This window comes from Giraffa tippelskirchi, chromosome 6, assembly GCF_054371585.1.
Source record: "Giraffa tippelskirchi isolate mGirTip1 chromosome 6, T2T-mGirTip1v1.2.pri, whole genome shotgun sequence".
Lineage (NCBI taxonomy): Eukaryota > Metazoa > Chordata > Mammalia > Artiodactyla > Giraffidae > Giraffa > Giraffa tippelskirchi.
In genome coordinates, this window is record NC_137280.1 from 164,978,689 (window position 1) to 164,996,175 (window position 17,487).

The 17,487-nt window shown below is 39.2% G+C and overlaps 1 protein-coding gene across 4 annotated transcripts in view; it reads left to right on the forward strand.

Moving 5' to 3' along the window:
• ARSK (arylsulfatase family member K) overlaps positions 1-17,487 on the forward strand; it is a 53,968-nt gene that overhangs the window by 16,392 nt on the left and 20,089 nt on the right. For all 4 annotated transcript variants that reach the window (XM_081498765.1, XM_081498763.1, XM_081498767.1 and 1 more), the window contains one exon: positions 13,974-14,256. In XM_081498765.1, the coding sequence (XP_081354891.1) occupies positions 13,974-14,256 (283 nt within the window). The remainder of the gene's footprint in view (positions 1-13,973; positions 14,257-17,487) is intronic.

Here is a 17,487-nt window from a genome sequence, read left to right on the forward strand (position 1 = left end):
CAGAATAATAGCTTGTTTTCATCGTGACAATCCTTAGTTATTAAAGTAGTTAGGAAGCAAAACACAGTGCTAACCCAAATGATTAACTCTGTGTGAGGGAGTTTGTGTGTTTTTTAAAGAACCTAAGCTGCAGGAAAATTCAGCTTTCTAAAAATGACTGGCCCCACACGACCTCTATAGAACTAATTTTATAATCAGTGGCAAAGGATATTTATTTATTTATGTCACATGCTTTTATAAGACATTTTAAAGAAATGTGTTTATTTTCAAAAATTACTTATTATTTTCATTACTTCATTAAAAGTACCCAAATCTTAAGTGTCAAATATTCAATACATGTTTAAAAAATTATTGAGTAGAGAATTCATTAAATAAACTGAGGTAGATCTATTACAGTAAAATATTTTAGAAAGCAATTAAAAACTGATAGAGAATACTTAATGGCATTTGACACAAAGGTATTCCAAAAACATATAATTTAGTTGAAAAATTATAAAACAGTATGTAGCATGTCCTTTTTTATAATATATATTACACATACACACACTAGATAAAACTGGGAAGGCACATGCCAAAATACTACAGTGGTTGTCCCTCTGGACTAGAATTAGTGATTTTTTATTTCCTTTTTGTTAATCAGGTTTTTTTTCTAAATTTCCTAATGAACTTTTTAAAAAAAAATATATTGCAGAAAGAGATCTGGGAGAAGGAAGATTATGAGAGTTTAATAAATTCTCTCAAAGCTGACTGAGAAATAACCTACCATGACCTTATAGAGAGATCTGGCTTGGAAAGTTGGAAGAATTGGAGGATGCATTTAGACTTAGAACTGGCCTGAAAATAAACCAAAAAGTGACTGTTTCAAGGACAATTTTTTGTAATCAAACCTTGGAGATATTTGAATTTCAAGAGAATCACAACAGATATTATTTATCTTTGTAAAATTTGTAAAGTAATAAAGAGTTGTAAGTAAAGGCCAAAGTGAGAAAGCTGAATATAGAGAAATTGAATATTTAGCATATGAAATATCCATGTTTGGAATATGAAAATTAAAATTTCTTTACTTGCAAAAAAAAAAAAAACCCTTCAAGCAACAATTCCTGTAATGTGTTTCAGTCTGAGATCACTTGTAGCTTTTTTCTGTATGAATTCTCAGAATTCTCATTGTTATATGCAGTACTTTTTTTTTTGTTGTTTGCATACAAAAGCTCCAATTAGAATCTAGTCTTTTCAAGCTCTGAAAGTATGCCTTTCAGAGGACAGTATGTCCAGTCCTTCCCCTGACATCTCTTACAGACTCCTAAAAGTACCTTTTGCACTAGAGAAAATGTCAATCCTATTTGGTAATAGTTTTGTAAAGTTATTTATAGGTATCAAGCTTCATAAGAAGTGGAGGATTACGACAGCAAAACTGTCTCAGAATATCTACACAAAGTTGCTGGATTCTCCAAAATTTAGTGCCTATTTCTGTATTGAGCTTGACTGTTGTTTCTCTAAATTGATTTTTTGAGCAGTTTTGGATATATATATGTGTGTGTGTGTGTGTATATGTATGTGTATGTGTGTGTATGTATATATATATATATATATGTAGATGCACAGATAAAAATTCTGATCCACTTTAAAGTATAAAACTATGAACTTTTGAGACTTCCCTGGTGGTCCAGTGGCTGGCACTCTGCACTCCTAATGCAGGGGGCCCAGGTTCCATCCCTGGACAGGGAACTAGGTCCCACATGCCAGAGCTAAGACCTGGAAAAGCCAAGTAAACAAATAAATTTTTAAAAAAACTATTGAATGAGTGATAGTTTTGTGCTGACCCTTTAACCCAAATGACAAGGTTTCTAAGGTAGTATTCATGTTAGAAACTGCCCACTAAGATCCTGGGTTACCCTCAACTGAGTCCTGAGCAAGAAATGAAAAAAACAACAAAAAAAATGCTTAGGTCACTCATAAGAGTCAACAAAGCTGGATACCTAGACTCAGAAAACAGGAATCAGATAAGGCTCCAGGTCTGAGAGCACCCCAAAGTCATGCCCAGAAACAGGCCGGCCAGAACACTGCTGCTATGGCACTGCTGCTGTCATGCATCTCTAGCTAATCCTGTGTCTTTGTCACTCTCTCAAGATTCAGAATCCCAGGACCTGAGTGTCAAATGGGCAGCCTAGGTCACTAGCCTACTCCCCAGGTGCCTGGGGTCATAGCGAGAGGGCTTATCACTCACACTTCAGCTTCTGAGATGGACAATGGCATTTCCCCTTTTATTAGAACCCACATAATAGGAAATTCTGCCCCCACAAGGGCAGGTGGGTTTGGAAAACATATCATAGCAACAACTTGGCTGTCTTAGTATACCATTTCCAGTAACTCACTGAGCTAATCTGCCAAGTTTTAGTTACCTAAGAGATTTTAAATAATTCACACAATAATATCACTCATACCCCCAATACCACGAAAGTTACCCAGTTTAAATGAATTTCTTTGATCAGAGTGACCTAGAGAATAATGATATCTCTCATGATTAAGTTCTTCCTACCTTTTAGGCACTGCATTAGGTTTAAGATAAAATATTTCCAAAAAAGTCACTGTGTATCTTCATAGGCTTGGTAAGTCATATATTCAGAAACATAGATTGAAGATTTGCAAATGGATCAAAAGATTAATTAGGCAGTGAAAAGGAATTTGGATTATCAGCCTAAGAACAGTGACTGTAGTTAAACTAATCTCGAGAGATGGAATGAATGTATGTGTTAGTCACTCAGTCATGTCCAACTCTTTGTGACCCCATGGACTGTAGCCCACCAGGCTCCTCTGTCATGGAATTCTCCAGGAAAGAATACTGGAGTGGGTTGCCATTCCCTTCTCCAGGGGATCTTCCTGACCCAGGGATCAAACCCAGGCGTCCTGCATTGCAGGTGAACTCTTTACTGTCTGAGCTACCAGGGAAGCTTCAAAAGATGGAACTGGGAATAATTCTGATTCTAATACAGCTTTAAGGACCTCAGTAAGCCGGAGTCAGGAGAACTTTATCCTGGTTCTCTGTCGTTAACTTATATAACTTGTTTGTCTCCTCAGCTCTGGGTCTTTTCTCAGCTACATCACTTCCAACTAGAACTCTGACCTGCATGGTGCTTTTTGACTCAAGCTCCATCTCCTTTTAGTGACTTTCTCAACCTCATAGCTGCATTCTAGAGAATCACCAGTTACCTCTTTTTCTTTCCAAATTCAAATTCTATAAACAAGGATGATGGGCTCAACACATGCTTGATCCCAGACTCCATCATAATCACTGACCAGGTTAAAGAACCAAGGATCTGGTCCTCCGGTCAGGTGCCCACCCCTGGCCAGTCAACAAGATAAGAGAAACCGTAAGTCCTACACAGCGTAGTCATCTGGGTCACCTCCTCAGCAAGGGTTATGGACATGGTGACATGTTCAGTGCAGTGACTACTTAGTTAATTATTAATGAAAGATTTACTGGGGGATAATCCACCCACTTTATTTTTCAGATATGATGACATTTTGTCCAGGTTGTATTTTCTGTATAATACTGAAAGATAAAGGCTTACAAAAAATTTTAAATGTTAGAGTCACTTAAGTTGAGATCTTAAATTACTCTAGAAGTGTAATGAAAATCTTCTCCTTATCTGATGTAAGTAGTCAATGTGATCTAAACCATGAGAGGTGTAATCAAAACCAAACTATTTAATGCCAGTTGCTTTTTCTGCAAGGTAGCAAATCATCTTTTAATTTTTTGAATTATAGTAGTAGAAGGAGTTTATGCTTGAGTAGATATGAGGTGGTAGTATTATTTTGGTTGATAAGGGAGTTACCTCAAGTTCCAGTCTAGCACAATGCCTTGCACGTGGTAGACATTCAGTAACTATTTCTTGAATTAAATCAAAAAGCCTGCCTTTATTTAAAACCGAACTGCAGCAAATATTCTGTTAAGGGCTACAGTCACTGTCACCTAGGAATTCAAAGTTCTAAATATTGATGCTTCCACAGTGATGAATTCACTAACAGTCTAGAAAATGGTTACATAGAAGTTCACAACCTCAAGTCCATGAAACCCCTGAGTACCCACCCCCACATCAAGCAAAACAAACCTTTTGTTTGAAATTTATTTACTATTATACAATTGTATAATAATGTATAATTGCATAAATGTATTTACAATAACTATATCATAAAATAAAAACACAGAATTAATAACTATTATTATTCATTCAACTAAAACAGACTGTTTTATAAGTGATCATAAATATATGCAAAGATAGATGACAGCCTTGTGAGTCCCTTTTAAAAAAATGGTGTGTTTCTCAACTTTGAGAGAAGAACATTTAATGAGAATGAATATGAATTCCATTTTCTCTCACTGAATTTATTAGGTTGATAGTGAAATTTGCAAGGACATGATTCAGAATTGTAATTTTTCCATGCAAGAGACTTATTCATGACACATTAGCTGTTAAAGTCCTATCAAGAACAATGATTCTTTGTGTGAGATAGAGATCCATCTCCATGTAATTGTTAAAGTCTGAGACACTTTAATTATTTAGTAATCTTAGGAAGCTGAAGGTTTATGTCTAGGCTCCTAATTCATTTTGAAAGAAAACTGTTATATTCTCATCCATTTTAATGTGTGATATTTTTTCAAAGGTTATTGTTGCTATGTAAATTCACCCAGTGCTACCTGTGGGCTGACTGTATCCAATAATACAGCAGTAGAATTTGGCACATTGACACAAAATACCCACACAGCAATGGCACAGATACAGAGTTATGCAATAATTAGTTGCTAATATGTTAGTTTTATTTTCCATTCATATTAGGAGATTTTGCTGTTAAAAAGAATTAATAAAACTGCTGATCGTTGGACAGTGCATTTAGCTATCACCTTGTTTTTTGGAAGAGCTAAAGAGCCTCTTGATGAAAGTGAGAGAGGAGAGTGAAAAAGTTGGCTTAAAGCTGAACATTCAGAAAACTAAGATCATGGCATCCAGTCCTATCACTTCATGGCAAATAGATGGGGAAACAATGGAAACAGTAGCTGACTTTATTTTTCTGGGCTCCAAAATCACTGCAGATGGTGACTGCAGCCATGAAATTAAAAGACGCTTACTCCTTGGAAGGAAAGTTATGACCAACCTAGACAGCATATTAAAAAGCAGACACATTACTTTGCCAACAAAGGTCCATCTAGTCAAGGCTATCATTTTTCCAGTGGTCATGTATGGATGTGAGAGTTGGACTATAAAGAAAGCTGAGCACCAAAGAATTGATGCTTTTGAACCGTGGTGTTGGAGAAGACTCCTGAGAGTCCCTTGGACAGCAAGGAGATCCAACCAGTCCATCCTAAAGGAGATCAGTCCTGGGTGCTCATTGGAAGGACTGATGCTGAAGCTGAAACTCCAATATTTCGGCCACCTGATGTGAAGAGCTGACTCATTTGAAAAGACCCTGATGCTGGGAAGGATTGAGGGCAGGAGGAGAAGGGGACAACAGAGGATGAGATGGTTGGATGGCATCACCGACTCAGTGGACATGGGTTTGGGTGGACTCTGGGAGTTGGTGATGGACAGGGAGGCCTGGCGTGCTGCGGTTCATGGGGTCGCAAAAAGTTGGACACGACTGAGCGACTGAACTGAACTGAACTTTTTTTTGGAATAAATCCAGTTCTTATTCATGGGCTGCTATGGAAACTATTTTAATTATCTCATCTAAAAATTGAGGCTCTTAGGCATAAAAATTCATACACTGTTATGTGGAGCAGTGCATCTCAAAATGTGACATGCATGCAGATCCACTGGGTGTCTCATTAAGTGCCCTTTCCAGTTCAGTGGGTCTAGGATGGGGCTCGAAATTCTGTTTATTTAACAAGGCGGGGCTAATGCTGCTTGAAGTAGCAAAAATGTAAGGAATTGGACCTCAGAGGGAGGTAAGCCAAGGTATAGTCAATTGTGAATGCCTTTATCAGAAACATGTGGTTACTTTTGTATCCCTTTGAGAAGGCTCACTTGCATTTCCTCAAAGAGGTAAAATAAACTTTGGACCACTTAGGAGGGGCACTTGGTATATATGCACAAAATGACACATTGAAGCCTAAGTTTATAGAGAACAATTTCCTTTGAGATAGGTGTATTCCACATCTAGTCTCCCATGTGAGGCTTCATTACAGTGGCCTTCGCTACTGTATACTCAGAAGAGTTAAAAAAAAAAAAAAGTCTTACTATCATTATGACAATAGTTTTGACCTTGTGGACCTCCTGAAAGCCTCTTGGGGACCTCCCAGAGATGGCTGGGCCACACTCTGAGAAATGCTCTCATGTAGGAAACTGTACATTGTATGACTGTGCCTATTTTCAAGTAAGAGTGTAAATTTATAATGAGAGGAGTCAATGAATCAAAGTATCTAAACCAGGGATCCCCAAGCTGTGGCCCAGTACGTCCTGTCAGATCAGTGGCAGCATGAGATTAGAAATAAAGTGCAAAATGTAATGTGCTTGAATCATCCTGAAACCATCCCCCACCCCCACCCCTGGTCTGTATAAAAACTATCTTCCATGAAATCAGTCCCTGGTGCCAAAAAAAGCTTAGGGACCGCTGATCTAAACCACAGGTAGTTTTCATTCCTCACCATGAATACAAGCCTTCTTTTTATTATTATTATTGTCCTGATTGAAACCACACTCTTAATATTCCAGACAAAGTACACGGAAATGGAATGAAAAGAAATTTGTCCAAAATACCCCCAGTGACCAACTAATTAGAAAGTTTTATATTTGGAGGCAGTTATAGCAAGTCACGGTGAATAGGAGATTAGGGGAGGCAACACTGAACAGTAAGACAAAGTAGGTCTAAGCACATGGTCAAAAGATAATGTTTCCTGGTGCAACAGTTTGACCTGGTTAAAAAGGGGTGAAAACATTGGTTGTTTAGTAGAGAGAATTATAACTTTAAGAGTTATCTTGCTGTCACAGTGAAAGTGAAAGTCGCTCAGTCATGTCCAACTCTTTGTGACCCTATGGCCTATACAGTCCATGGAATTCTCTAAGCCAGAACACTGGAGTGGGTAGCCTTTCCCTTCTGCAGGGGATCTTCCCAACCCAGGGATTGAACCCAGGTCTCCTGCATCACAGGCAGATTCTTTACCAGCTGAGCCACCAGGGAAGCCCAAGAATACTGGAGTGGGTAGCCTATCCGTTCTCCAGCGGATCTTCCCAACCCAGGAATCAAATCGGGGTCTCCTGCATTGCAGGCGGATTCTTTACCTACTGAGCTCTCAGGTATTGATGGCAATTCTGCACAGTAATTGCCATCAATTGTGCGGTTGTATATTCACACTGTCTTTCCATATTTTCCTCATTAGTATTACTTGCCAGGGGAACTTTGGGCTGGGAAAAGGGACTCTGACTGAGAGGGGCAGCTCCTGGAGCACCTACTGCTTATACTGCATCCACGTAACAAGGGCCCACGCTGGCTCAGGGAGCAGTGAGAGCAAAACAGTGAATCAACATTGATTATAACTGTTAGTATGTGTTGGGCTTCCCTGGTAGCTCAGCGGCGAAGAAGAATCCGCCTGCCATGTAGGAGCTGCAGGAGGCAACGAGTTCAATCCCTGGGTTGAGAAGATTCCCTTGGAGAAGGAAATGGCAACCCACTTTCGTATTCTTGCCTGGGAAATCCCGTGGACAGAGGGGACTGGTGGGCTACAGTCCATAGGGTCGCAAAGAGTTGGACGCAACTGAAGTGACTTAGCATGCACGCATGCATTAATATGTATTGAATATATAAAAAGTGCTAAATGTTTTTAAGTTATAAAAAAAGTTATTACTTTATATTTAGACACAATGCTTGAACATGGGTCAACTAACCAATCAAAGTAGTACCCTCTTGATCAGCTAGGCTACTCAAGAGTCTTGGGATAGACAGAAAGAGGCAGAAGGGAAAATTAGGAGAGAGGAACCTTTACCTTCAACCATAATCCTGTCTCTGCTGCCTGAGCAGTGCTGAAAGCATTTGTTATACTCCACTTCCAGCAGTTAGAGGAATCATGCCAAAAGCCCACACATTCAGAAACAGACAAAAGAAGATGCCTCTAAGATAGGAGGGTAAATCGCATGTTATTTAGAAAAAAAGGCAAAAATGGAGCTAAGTTTGAATAAACTGGGCCAAAATTAAGTTGATTTGAGCCTTTTTATCCTTAAGGGGACCAACCTAGGCCAAAAAGAACCTCAGAAACAAAGAACTATTAAAAGGAAAAAAAATGGAACGGGGCATAACTTTGCCAGAAAGATTAAATGAAATCACACTTACTCATTGCTGTGGCAAAAGATGGTAATCTGGGTTCAATATGGCCATCTTTCAAGCATGATCTTTCCTTGAGATGTTTGAGGCTCACTCGTAACTGCCTTGTAAGCTCAACTGAGGAGGTTGGTTAGCCCAACCAGAGCAACAGTCTACACCTGTGTCAATCCAAAGCCAAGTAAAGGCTCTGATCACCATTTAGGGCTCTGCCCCCAACTCCAGAGTGCCCTAAAATTTAACTCAATTCCGAAAGTTGAGGGTTCAGTATACAAGACAGCCCCCACTACCCCACTTCAGATGCAAATCACATGTCCAGGTTTGTCACCTATGCTTGTGACTCAACCAACTGTAAAATCAGAGGGTCCAATGACCTCTTCCTTGGGTTAATTTGCTACAGTGGCTCACAGAACTCAGAGAAACATATGACTTACTAGGTTACCAGTTTATTATGAACCAGTGAACCAGTGAAGTTGTTCAGTCGTGTCCGACTCATTGCAATTTCATGGACCGTAGCCTACCAGGCTCCTCCATCCATGGAATTTTCCAGGCAAGAGTACTGGAGTGGGGTAGCCATTTCCTTCTCCAGGGTATCTTCCCAACCCAGGGATCGAACCCAGGTCTCCCTCGTTGCAGGCCAATGCTTTACTGTCTGAGCCACCAGGGAAGCCCAGTTTAGTATAAAAGGATATAATTCAGAAACAGCAAAATGTAAAATATGCCTGGGGAAAGGGCACGATGCTTTCATGCCTTCTTCTAAGCCCACCCCTCTTCCATCCCTCCCTCAAATCTCTCATTTTTTGGATTTTATAGGGAGATATGTGTGTGTGTGCTAAGTCACTTCAGTCATGTCCAACTCTTTGCAATGCTATGGACTGTGGCCTGCCAGGCTCCTCTGTCCATGGGATTCTCTAAGCAAAAATACTGGCGTGGGTTGCCATACCCTCCTCCAGCGGATCTTCCCAGCCCAGGGATCAAATCCGTGTCTCTTACATCTCCTGCATTGACAGGCAGGTTCGTTACCCCAGCACCACCTGGGAAGCCCTTATAGGGAGACATGATTGATTAGATCACTGACCACTGGTCATTGAAATCAATTTCCATTCCCTCTCCAATCTCCACCCTCCCTGGAGGTCAGAGGCAGGCAATAGGACTAAAAATGTCTTTGTTGTTTAGGGCAACCAGGCCCCATTGTTAGGTAAGGTGCAAAAGTAACCCCATTAACATAACAGAAGACACTTTGGTTGCTTTCATCACTTAGAAAATTCTGAGGATTTTAGGAAATTGTATCAGAATCGGTGATGAAAACCAAATATATACTTTTCGTTATAAATCACAATATCACACTGGACAACTAATTAGGTTGCATTACAAGGTTTCCTGTAATTTCCTTGTTCCCTGTAATCATTTCTCAGCCATTTGTTCCCATATAATACTCCCTGGTTGAAAAGAAACCACTTTGGTTCCTAAACATCTTGTATGAATCTCAGTGAGCTATTTCTGCTTACCACAAAATCATAGAGCTCTACCAGAAGTATTGCTGGTGTGATAAACCCCTAGCATCCCACTCTTCCGCAATAATAATGATCACGCAGGCTTTTCTCATTCAGCAACAATATAAACGAAAGACTGAGAAACTGTTACATTGTTTGGTAGTATGATAACTTTTACCAAACTTACTGTTTCAGGGATTTCCATTTGCTATACAGAATTACTCAGAATCTCTCAGATGTAATTCTGCTGAGATTCTGGTTTTCATTACTTTTATCAAACTATATTGAATATCTGCTTCCCTGGTGGCTCAGTGACAAAGAATCCACCTGCCAGTGCAGGAGACGTGGGTCTGATCCCTGGGTTGAGAAGATCCCCTGGAGAAGGAAATGGCAACCCACTCCAGTATTCTTGCCTTGAGAATCCCATGGACAGAGGAGCCTGGCAGGCTGCAGTCCATGGGGTCTCAGAGAGTCAGACACGACTGAAGTGACTGAGCATGATACTGAGTATCAACTGTGAAAAATTATATTTTTATTATGGTTGCTTAAACTTACTTATCGGTCTTCAAGAGGCAGATAAAATTTCTATTTAGTTCACCTATGAACCATTAGGCACTCTGTGTGGTTTGAAATTTCCCTTATGTGGACTATTATGTTTTAATATAAAAAAGTCTTTATTTTTATGTTGGTATTTGAGTTTTTTAAGCTCTTTTCTTAATTGATAGGGTATTTCAGAGGTGTTTGCCTTAACAAAAACTTATAAAAACAAACAGGCTTTTTAGAAATTGCTTCTTAAACAGTTATGCCATTCAATATCACAGTAATCCAAGTCTATGCCCCAACCAGTAAAGACGAAGAAGCTGAAGTTGAACGGTTCTATGAAGATCTACAAGACCTTCTGGAACAACCACCCAAAAAAGATGTCCTTTTCGTCATACGGGACTGGAATGCAGAAGTAGGAAGTCAAGAAACACCTGGAGTAACAGGCAAATTTGGCCTTGGAGTACAGAATGAAGCAGGGCAAAGACCAACAGAATTTTGCCAAGAGAACCAGTTATAGCAAGCACCCTCTTCAACAACACAAGAGAAGACTCTATACATGGACATCACCAGATGATCAATACAAAAATCAGATTGATTATATTCTTTGCAGCCAAAGATGAAGAAGTTCTACATAGTCAGCAAAAACAAGACCAGGAGCTGACTGTGGCTCAGATCATGAACTCCTTATGGCCAAATTCAGACTTAAAGATGAAGAAAGTATGGGAAACCACTAGATCATTCAGGTGTGACCTAAATCAAATCCCTTATGATTATACAATGGAAGTGACAAATAGATTCAAGAGACTAGATCTGATAGAAAAAGTGCCTGAAGAACTATGGATGGAGGTTCGTGACACTGTATAGGAGGCAGTGATCAAGATCATCCCCAAGAAACAGAAATGCAAAAAGGCAGAATGGTTGTCTGAGGAGGCCTTACAAATAGCTGAGGAAAGAAGAGAAGCTAAAGGCAAAGGAGAAAAGGAAAGATATACCCATTTGAATGCAGTTCTGAAGAATAGCAAGGAGAGATAACAAAGCCTTCCTCAGTGATCAGTGCAAAGAAATAGAGGACAACAATAGAATGGGAAGACTAGAGATCTCTTCAAGAAAATTAGCGATACCAAGGGAACATTTCATGCAAAGATGGGCACAATAAAGGACAGAAATGGTATGGACCTAACAGAAGCAGAAGATATTAAGAAGCGGTGGCAGGAATACACAGAAGAACTGTGCAAAAAGGATCTTAATGACCCAGATAACCATGATGGTGTGATCACTCACCTAGCCAGACATCGTGGAATACGAAGTCAAGTGGGCCTTAGGAAGCATCACTATGAACAAAGCTAGTGGAGGTGATGGAATTCCAGCTGAGCTATTTCAAATCCTAAAGGATGATGCTGTGAAAGAGCTTCACTCAATATGCCAGCAAATTTGGAAAACTCAGCAGTGGCCACAGGACTGGAAAAGGTCAGTTTTCATTCCAATCACAAAGAAAGGCAACACCAAAGAATGTTCAAACTACAGCACAATTGCACTCAGCTCACATGCTAGCAAAGTAATCCTCAAAATTCTCCAAGTGACACTTCAACAGTACATGAACTGTGAACTTCCAGATGTTCTAGCTGGATTTAGAAAAGGCAGAGGAACCAGAGATCAAATTGCCAACATCTGTTCGATCATCAAAAAAGAGAGTTCCAGAGAAATATCTACATCTGCTTTACTGACTACACCAAAGCCTTTGACTGTGTGGTTCATAACAAACTGTGGAAAATTCTTCAAGAGATGGGAATACCAGACCACCTGACCTGTTCCCTGAGAAATCTATATGTAGGTCAAGAAGCAACAGTTAGAACTGGACATGGACAACAGACTGGTTCCAAATTGAGAAAGGAGTATGTCAAGGCTGTATATTGTCACCCTGCTTATTTAACTGATATGCAGAGTACATGATGCAAAATGCTGGCTGGATGAAGCACAAGCTGGAATCAAGATTGTCAGGATAAATATCAATAACCTCAGATATGCAGATGACACCACCATTATGGCAGAAACTGAAGAAGAACTAAAAAGCCTCTTGATGAAAGTAAAAGAGGAGAGTAAAAAAATTTGGCTTAAAACTCAACATTCAAAAAACTAAGATCATGGCATCTGGTCCCATCACTTCATGGCAAATAGATGGGAAAACAATGGAAACAGTGACAGACTTTATTTTGGGGGGCTCCAAAATCACTGCAGATGGTGACAGCAGCCATGAAATAAAAAGATGCTTGCTCCTTGGAAGAAAAGCTTTGAAAAAGCAGAGACACTACTTTACCAACAAAGGTCCATCTAGTCAAAGCTATGATTTTTCCAGTAGTCATGTATAGATGTGAGAGTTGGACTATAAAGAGAGCTGAGCACCAAAGAATTGATGCTTTTGAACTGTGGTGTTGGAGAAGACTCTTGAGAGTCCCTTGGACTGCAAGGAGATCCAACCAGTCCATCCTAAAGGAAATCAGTCCTGAATATTCATTGGAAGGACTGATGCTGAAGTTGAAACTTCAATACTTTGGCCACCTGATGCGAAGAGCTGACTCATTGGAAAAGACCCTGATGGTGGGAAAGATTGAAGGCGGGAGGAGAAGGGGATGACAGAGGGTGAGGTGGTTGGATGGCATCATCGACTCAATGGACATGAGTTTGAGCAATCTTCGGGAGTTGGTGATGGACAGGGAAGCCTGGTGTGCTGTAGTCCATGGAGTCGCAAAGAGTCGGACATGACTGAGTGACTGAACTGAAACAGTTATGCCAACTACAAACATATATTGATTGAGAAAAAGCAGTAGTACCACTACTTTCTTATCAAGTGGTAAGATGAAATATTTGAAGAAATTTAATTGATCAAATCATTTAGCTTTTAAATTACCAGCTAAAGAAAACATACCTAGTTTATCATGGACAAGAAATCTGCACAACTTTTTTAGCTTAGTTAGCTTTGTTGTTGTTTAGTTGCTAAGCCGTGTCCGACACTTTGCGACCCTATGGACTGTAGCCCTCCGGCTCCTCTGTCCATGGGATTCTCCAGGGAAGAATACTGGAGTGGGCTGCCATTTCCTTCTCCCTAGTTAGCTTTAGTCATAGTCAAAATTGTTCTCATAATAAGAAAAGATATAGCTGGAAACAATGTAGAACATGAGACTTGAGAAACACATAAGGTACCCATGGGAGGTAAGAATTTTTTAAATATAGAGATTTGGTGATAGGAGGAAATTATAGTAGCTTTGGTTAGAAATACTACCTCTCTTACTCTAACAGGAAAAAAATGTTAAAAATCAGAAGAAATACAAGGAGTTTGAAGTATTTTTTTATTTTACTAAATATTATGTTAGGAGAAAAAGTAACCTTCATAAATAGTCTGTCTTAGTTTTGAAGAACATATAAGGTCATATTTAATTCTTGTTATTTTTTCTTGGTTTTTGAATTTGCGATGCTCAGTATCTTTCTTAATGAGATCTCATACAATCAGTCCGAACATTTACATGACCGAGTCTAAAAATTCTTTTCCATATTGCTCTCTTATATTTATGCTTAGCCAGTTTTTAAAACTTTTCAAACACCTTACAGTATATCTGTCCTGTTTTGGCCCCTCAGCAATCGTGTGGAAGCCTGGACAAGAGATGTTGCTTTCTTACTCAGACAAGAAGGCAGGCCTATGGTTAATCTTGCCCCTAAAAAGACTAAAGTAAGAGTGATGGAAGCAGACTGGAAGAATACAGACAGAGCAGTAAACTGGTTAAGAAAGGAAGCAAATAATTCCACTCAACCATTTGTTCTGTACTTGGGATTAAATTTACCACACCCGTATCCTTCACCATCTTCAGGAGAAAATTTTGGATCTTCAACTTTTCACACGTCTCTTTATTGGCTTAAAAAGGTAGGTGTATACTGTGTGTGCTCAAAAGTAAAAGCTAACATTTTATCTATATGGTACTGTTAACTTGCCCACTGTTTATTATAGTTTTAAAGAAAATTTGAAAACTGTATAATCACCTTGAATCAAACTTGATAAAAACTAAAGGGACCATTTTACAGAAATGTAATGTGTTAAAACTCAGAACTGCTTCTAAGTTGAATACATCGCATATACTATGTCTGTTATATGCATTGCATATATATGTTTAAAAGACATTCTCTAAGAGGTCCAGGCAGTCTTCACTTTGCATGGCTAAGGAGCATAATAGTGACTGTGCAAACTGAAATTGTACAAAGAGATCTTAATAGTCTATTGGGAAAATGACCATTTTTCTAGGACACTAAAAAACATTTGTCAAAACATTTAAAACTCTTATTTTGGATTATAAATGTATAGAGGAATGACAGAATAGTAAAACTAATGTTTATTTAATACACTGCAATCGAAAACACTGGAAACATTAAGAATTAAAGTTTTTTTTGTTTTTTGTAAAAAACCCAAATCAAGAGTAGTTTGAAGAGTGCTTGCCTTCCCATTGTGTAACTTAAGATATAGAGCAATCATCTTCTCTGTGTCTCGGGAATTTGTCATATTTCTTTCTAAATCTGGGTCACCCTCCATATTTGACCCTTTGCACTTTCATATTTCGGAGAGTTCCTTTAAAGTGAAGATTTCTGCTAGTGTCACTTCCTCAAGGTCATGTTCATCCTTTTCTCCAAAAACACCTACCTCATTGATGTCAGTGTTTTCACTGAGTTCCTCTGGCTGTGCATCTTGAGTCCACTGAATGGTGGCAGAGTCAGCATTTCCAGGTCAGCTATTTTGTCTATAACTCCAGTTAATGTTTGATTAGAATTTCACTTCCATTGTTACTGCTTATTTCTTTACTGTATATTCATCTCCGTTGACCAATTTCCTCTTTTGATTATCCATTTTTATGTCACATGGATGTATCAGTGGGAGACAAGGAGGCAGGCCACCTACCTACTTTGCAGTCTGTTTATGTATGGAATAAAAGATGTGCAGTAACCAATCACCGACAAATTCAAAAGAAATGACATGATTAATCACTGTGATACACAGATGTAATCTACACAGGGATTTGTAGACTAAAGAACTAGCAGCACATGAATGTGAAAGTTTCTTCTGTATGCAGTAATTCACAGTTAATACACCTTGGTAATGATGACAAATTGATATTATAATAGAGTAGTCAAATCAGTCAGGCATACAAACTGGAGTCCAGCAGCCATTGAGGATCTGGTCTCAGACACATCTCTGCACCACTGAAAACTTGAACTGTCTTTGAACTGTACTAGGTCTAAGACACCACCAGCCACATTCAGAACAACACATGCCAGCTGCAGCCTTCTGCTCTCAAGGTCTGCCCTATGCAATCATTTGCATATCATAACTAAGCAATCATTTCAAACCCCAAACAACCTAAACATCCTTACTGCTCACCAAATCCAATTACAACTCTTGATAAACAACTCATGTAACTGACCGTGGCCTTGCAGCTTTTTGCCTTTATAAGCCTCCCCCATTTTGTAATCCTGTGAAACTCTGGAAAGTGCAAACCCCAAATAAACACATTTTTATTTCAATCAGGTCTCCATTTCTGAAAGTTTGGTTCACAGTAGCTAAAATTTGAACCCTGCTATAGGGGAACTGGTATTATTAATATTTAAACTGCGGTAACGAATATATGTGCATACCTGAATTATGCAAAGTAAGGACTGCCTGTGTTTTGAAATGTGTCACCTTAAATCAAATTTAAGTTACTTTAAAACCTCTATCCAGAAACTATGTAGTGCATCCTATTTTAAAGGAAATAATGTCAAAGTTTTAGATACTTTGTGTCTTCTTAAAAACTTCCAACTGGCTCTATCTTGAAAAACTTGTCAGGGGTCAGTACTAGCCTAATGAAATGAGTCAAATAGTTTTCAAGTAACCAGTTAAGTAGATATTTGAATTTTTTAAAGCTATCTGACTAGAAGATATATATGACTTAAGTCTAGTCTTAATGATTTTCACCCAAACTGTAAGCGTTTACGCATGTTAAAAAGTTGTATTTGTTCTTAACAAATATTTGGCTATCTCACTAGATATTGGCATTTTTACTAGTGAACTACTGGAAAAAATATGCCAACCTAGATAGCATATTTAAAAGCAGAGACATTACTTTGCCAACAAAAGTACGTCTAGTCAAGGCTATGGTTTTTCCAGTGGTCATGTATGGATGTGAGAGTTGAATGGTGAAGAAAGCTGAGCACCGAAGAATTGATGCTTTTGAACTGTGGTGTTGGAGAAGACTCTTGAGAGTCCCTTGGACTGCAAGGAGATCCAATCAATCCATCCTAAAAGAGATCAATCCTGGGTGTTCATTGAAAGGTCTGATGTTGAGGCTGAAACTCCAATACTTTGGCCACCTCATGCGAAGGGTTGACTCATTGGAAAAGACCCTAATGCTGGGTAGGATTGGGGGCGGGAGGAGAAGGGGACGACAGAGGATGAGATGGTTGGATGGCATAACCAACTCGATGGACATGGGTTTGGGTATACTCCGGGAGTTGGTGATGGACAGAGAGGCCTGGCGTGCTGCAATTCATGGGGTCGCAAAGAGTCGGATACGACTGAGCGACTGAACTGAACTGAACTGGAAAAAAAAGGGCCTGGATTCTTACGTTATTGATTCTGAAGTTTTGAATTGATCACACAACTATAGTAAAGTGATTAGACACTTATTATGGATTAGAATACTGTCTAATATAGCTCATGTTTTTCACTGATACGTATAATTTTGTTTTTAACTGCTACAAAATCACTTTAAACAGGTTGAAGGTAGGAGTATGGCTTCATTCTGCTGTATCTCAATCACATCTGGCAGTTTTGCTTACCTAATTCTGTTTCTGAAATAAGCAACATCAAAATAGACAAGAGTCAGGAATGTACCGATGTCTCCAATGTTTCCAGGAGCTCCCTGATAACAGCCCTTCTTCCTGGCATTTCTGAGCTTTCTGTCCCTGATTCTCCCACCATTAGGTGGACCAGTTCCTTTCTCTGAACTGACACAGGGGTCATCAATCATATGCACCCAAAGTCTTCAGTCGTAAGAATGACTTTAGAAGAGGGTGCAGGGCTATTCACCCTGGTATACAACCTCCATGGGGGGCAGGAGTCACCCCTCAT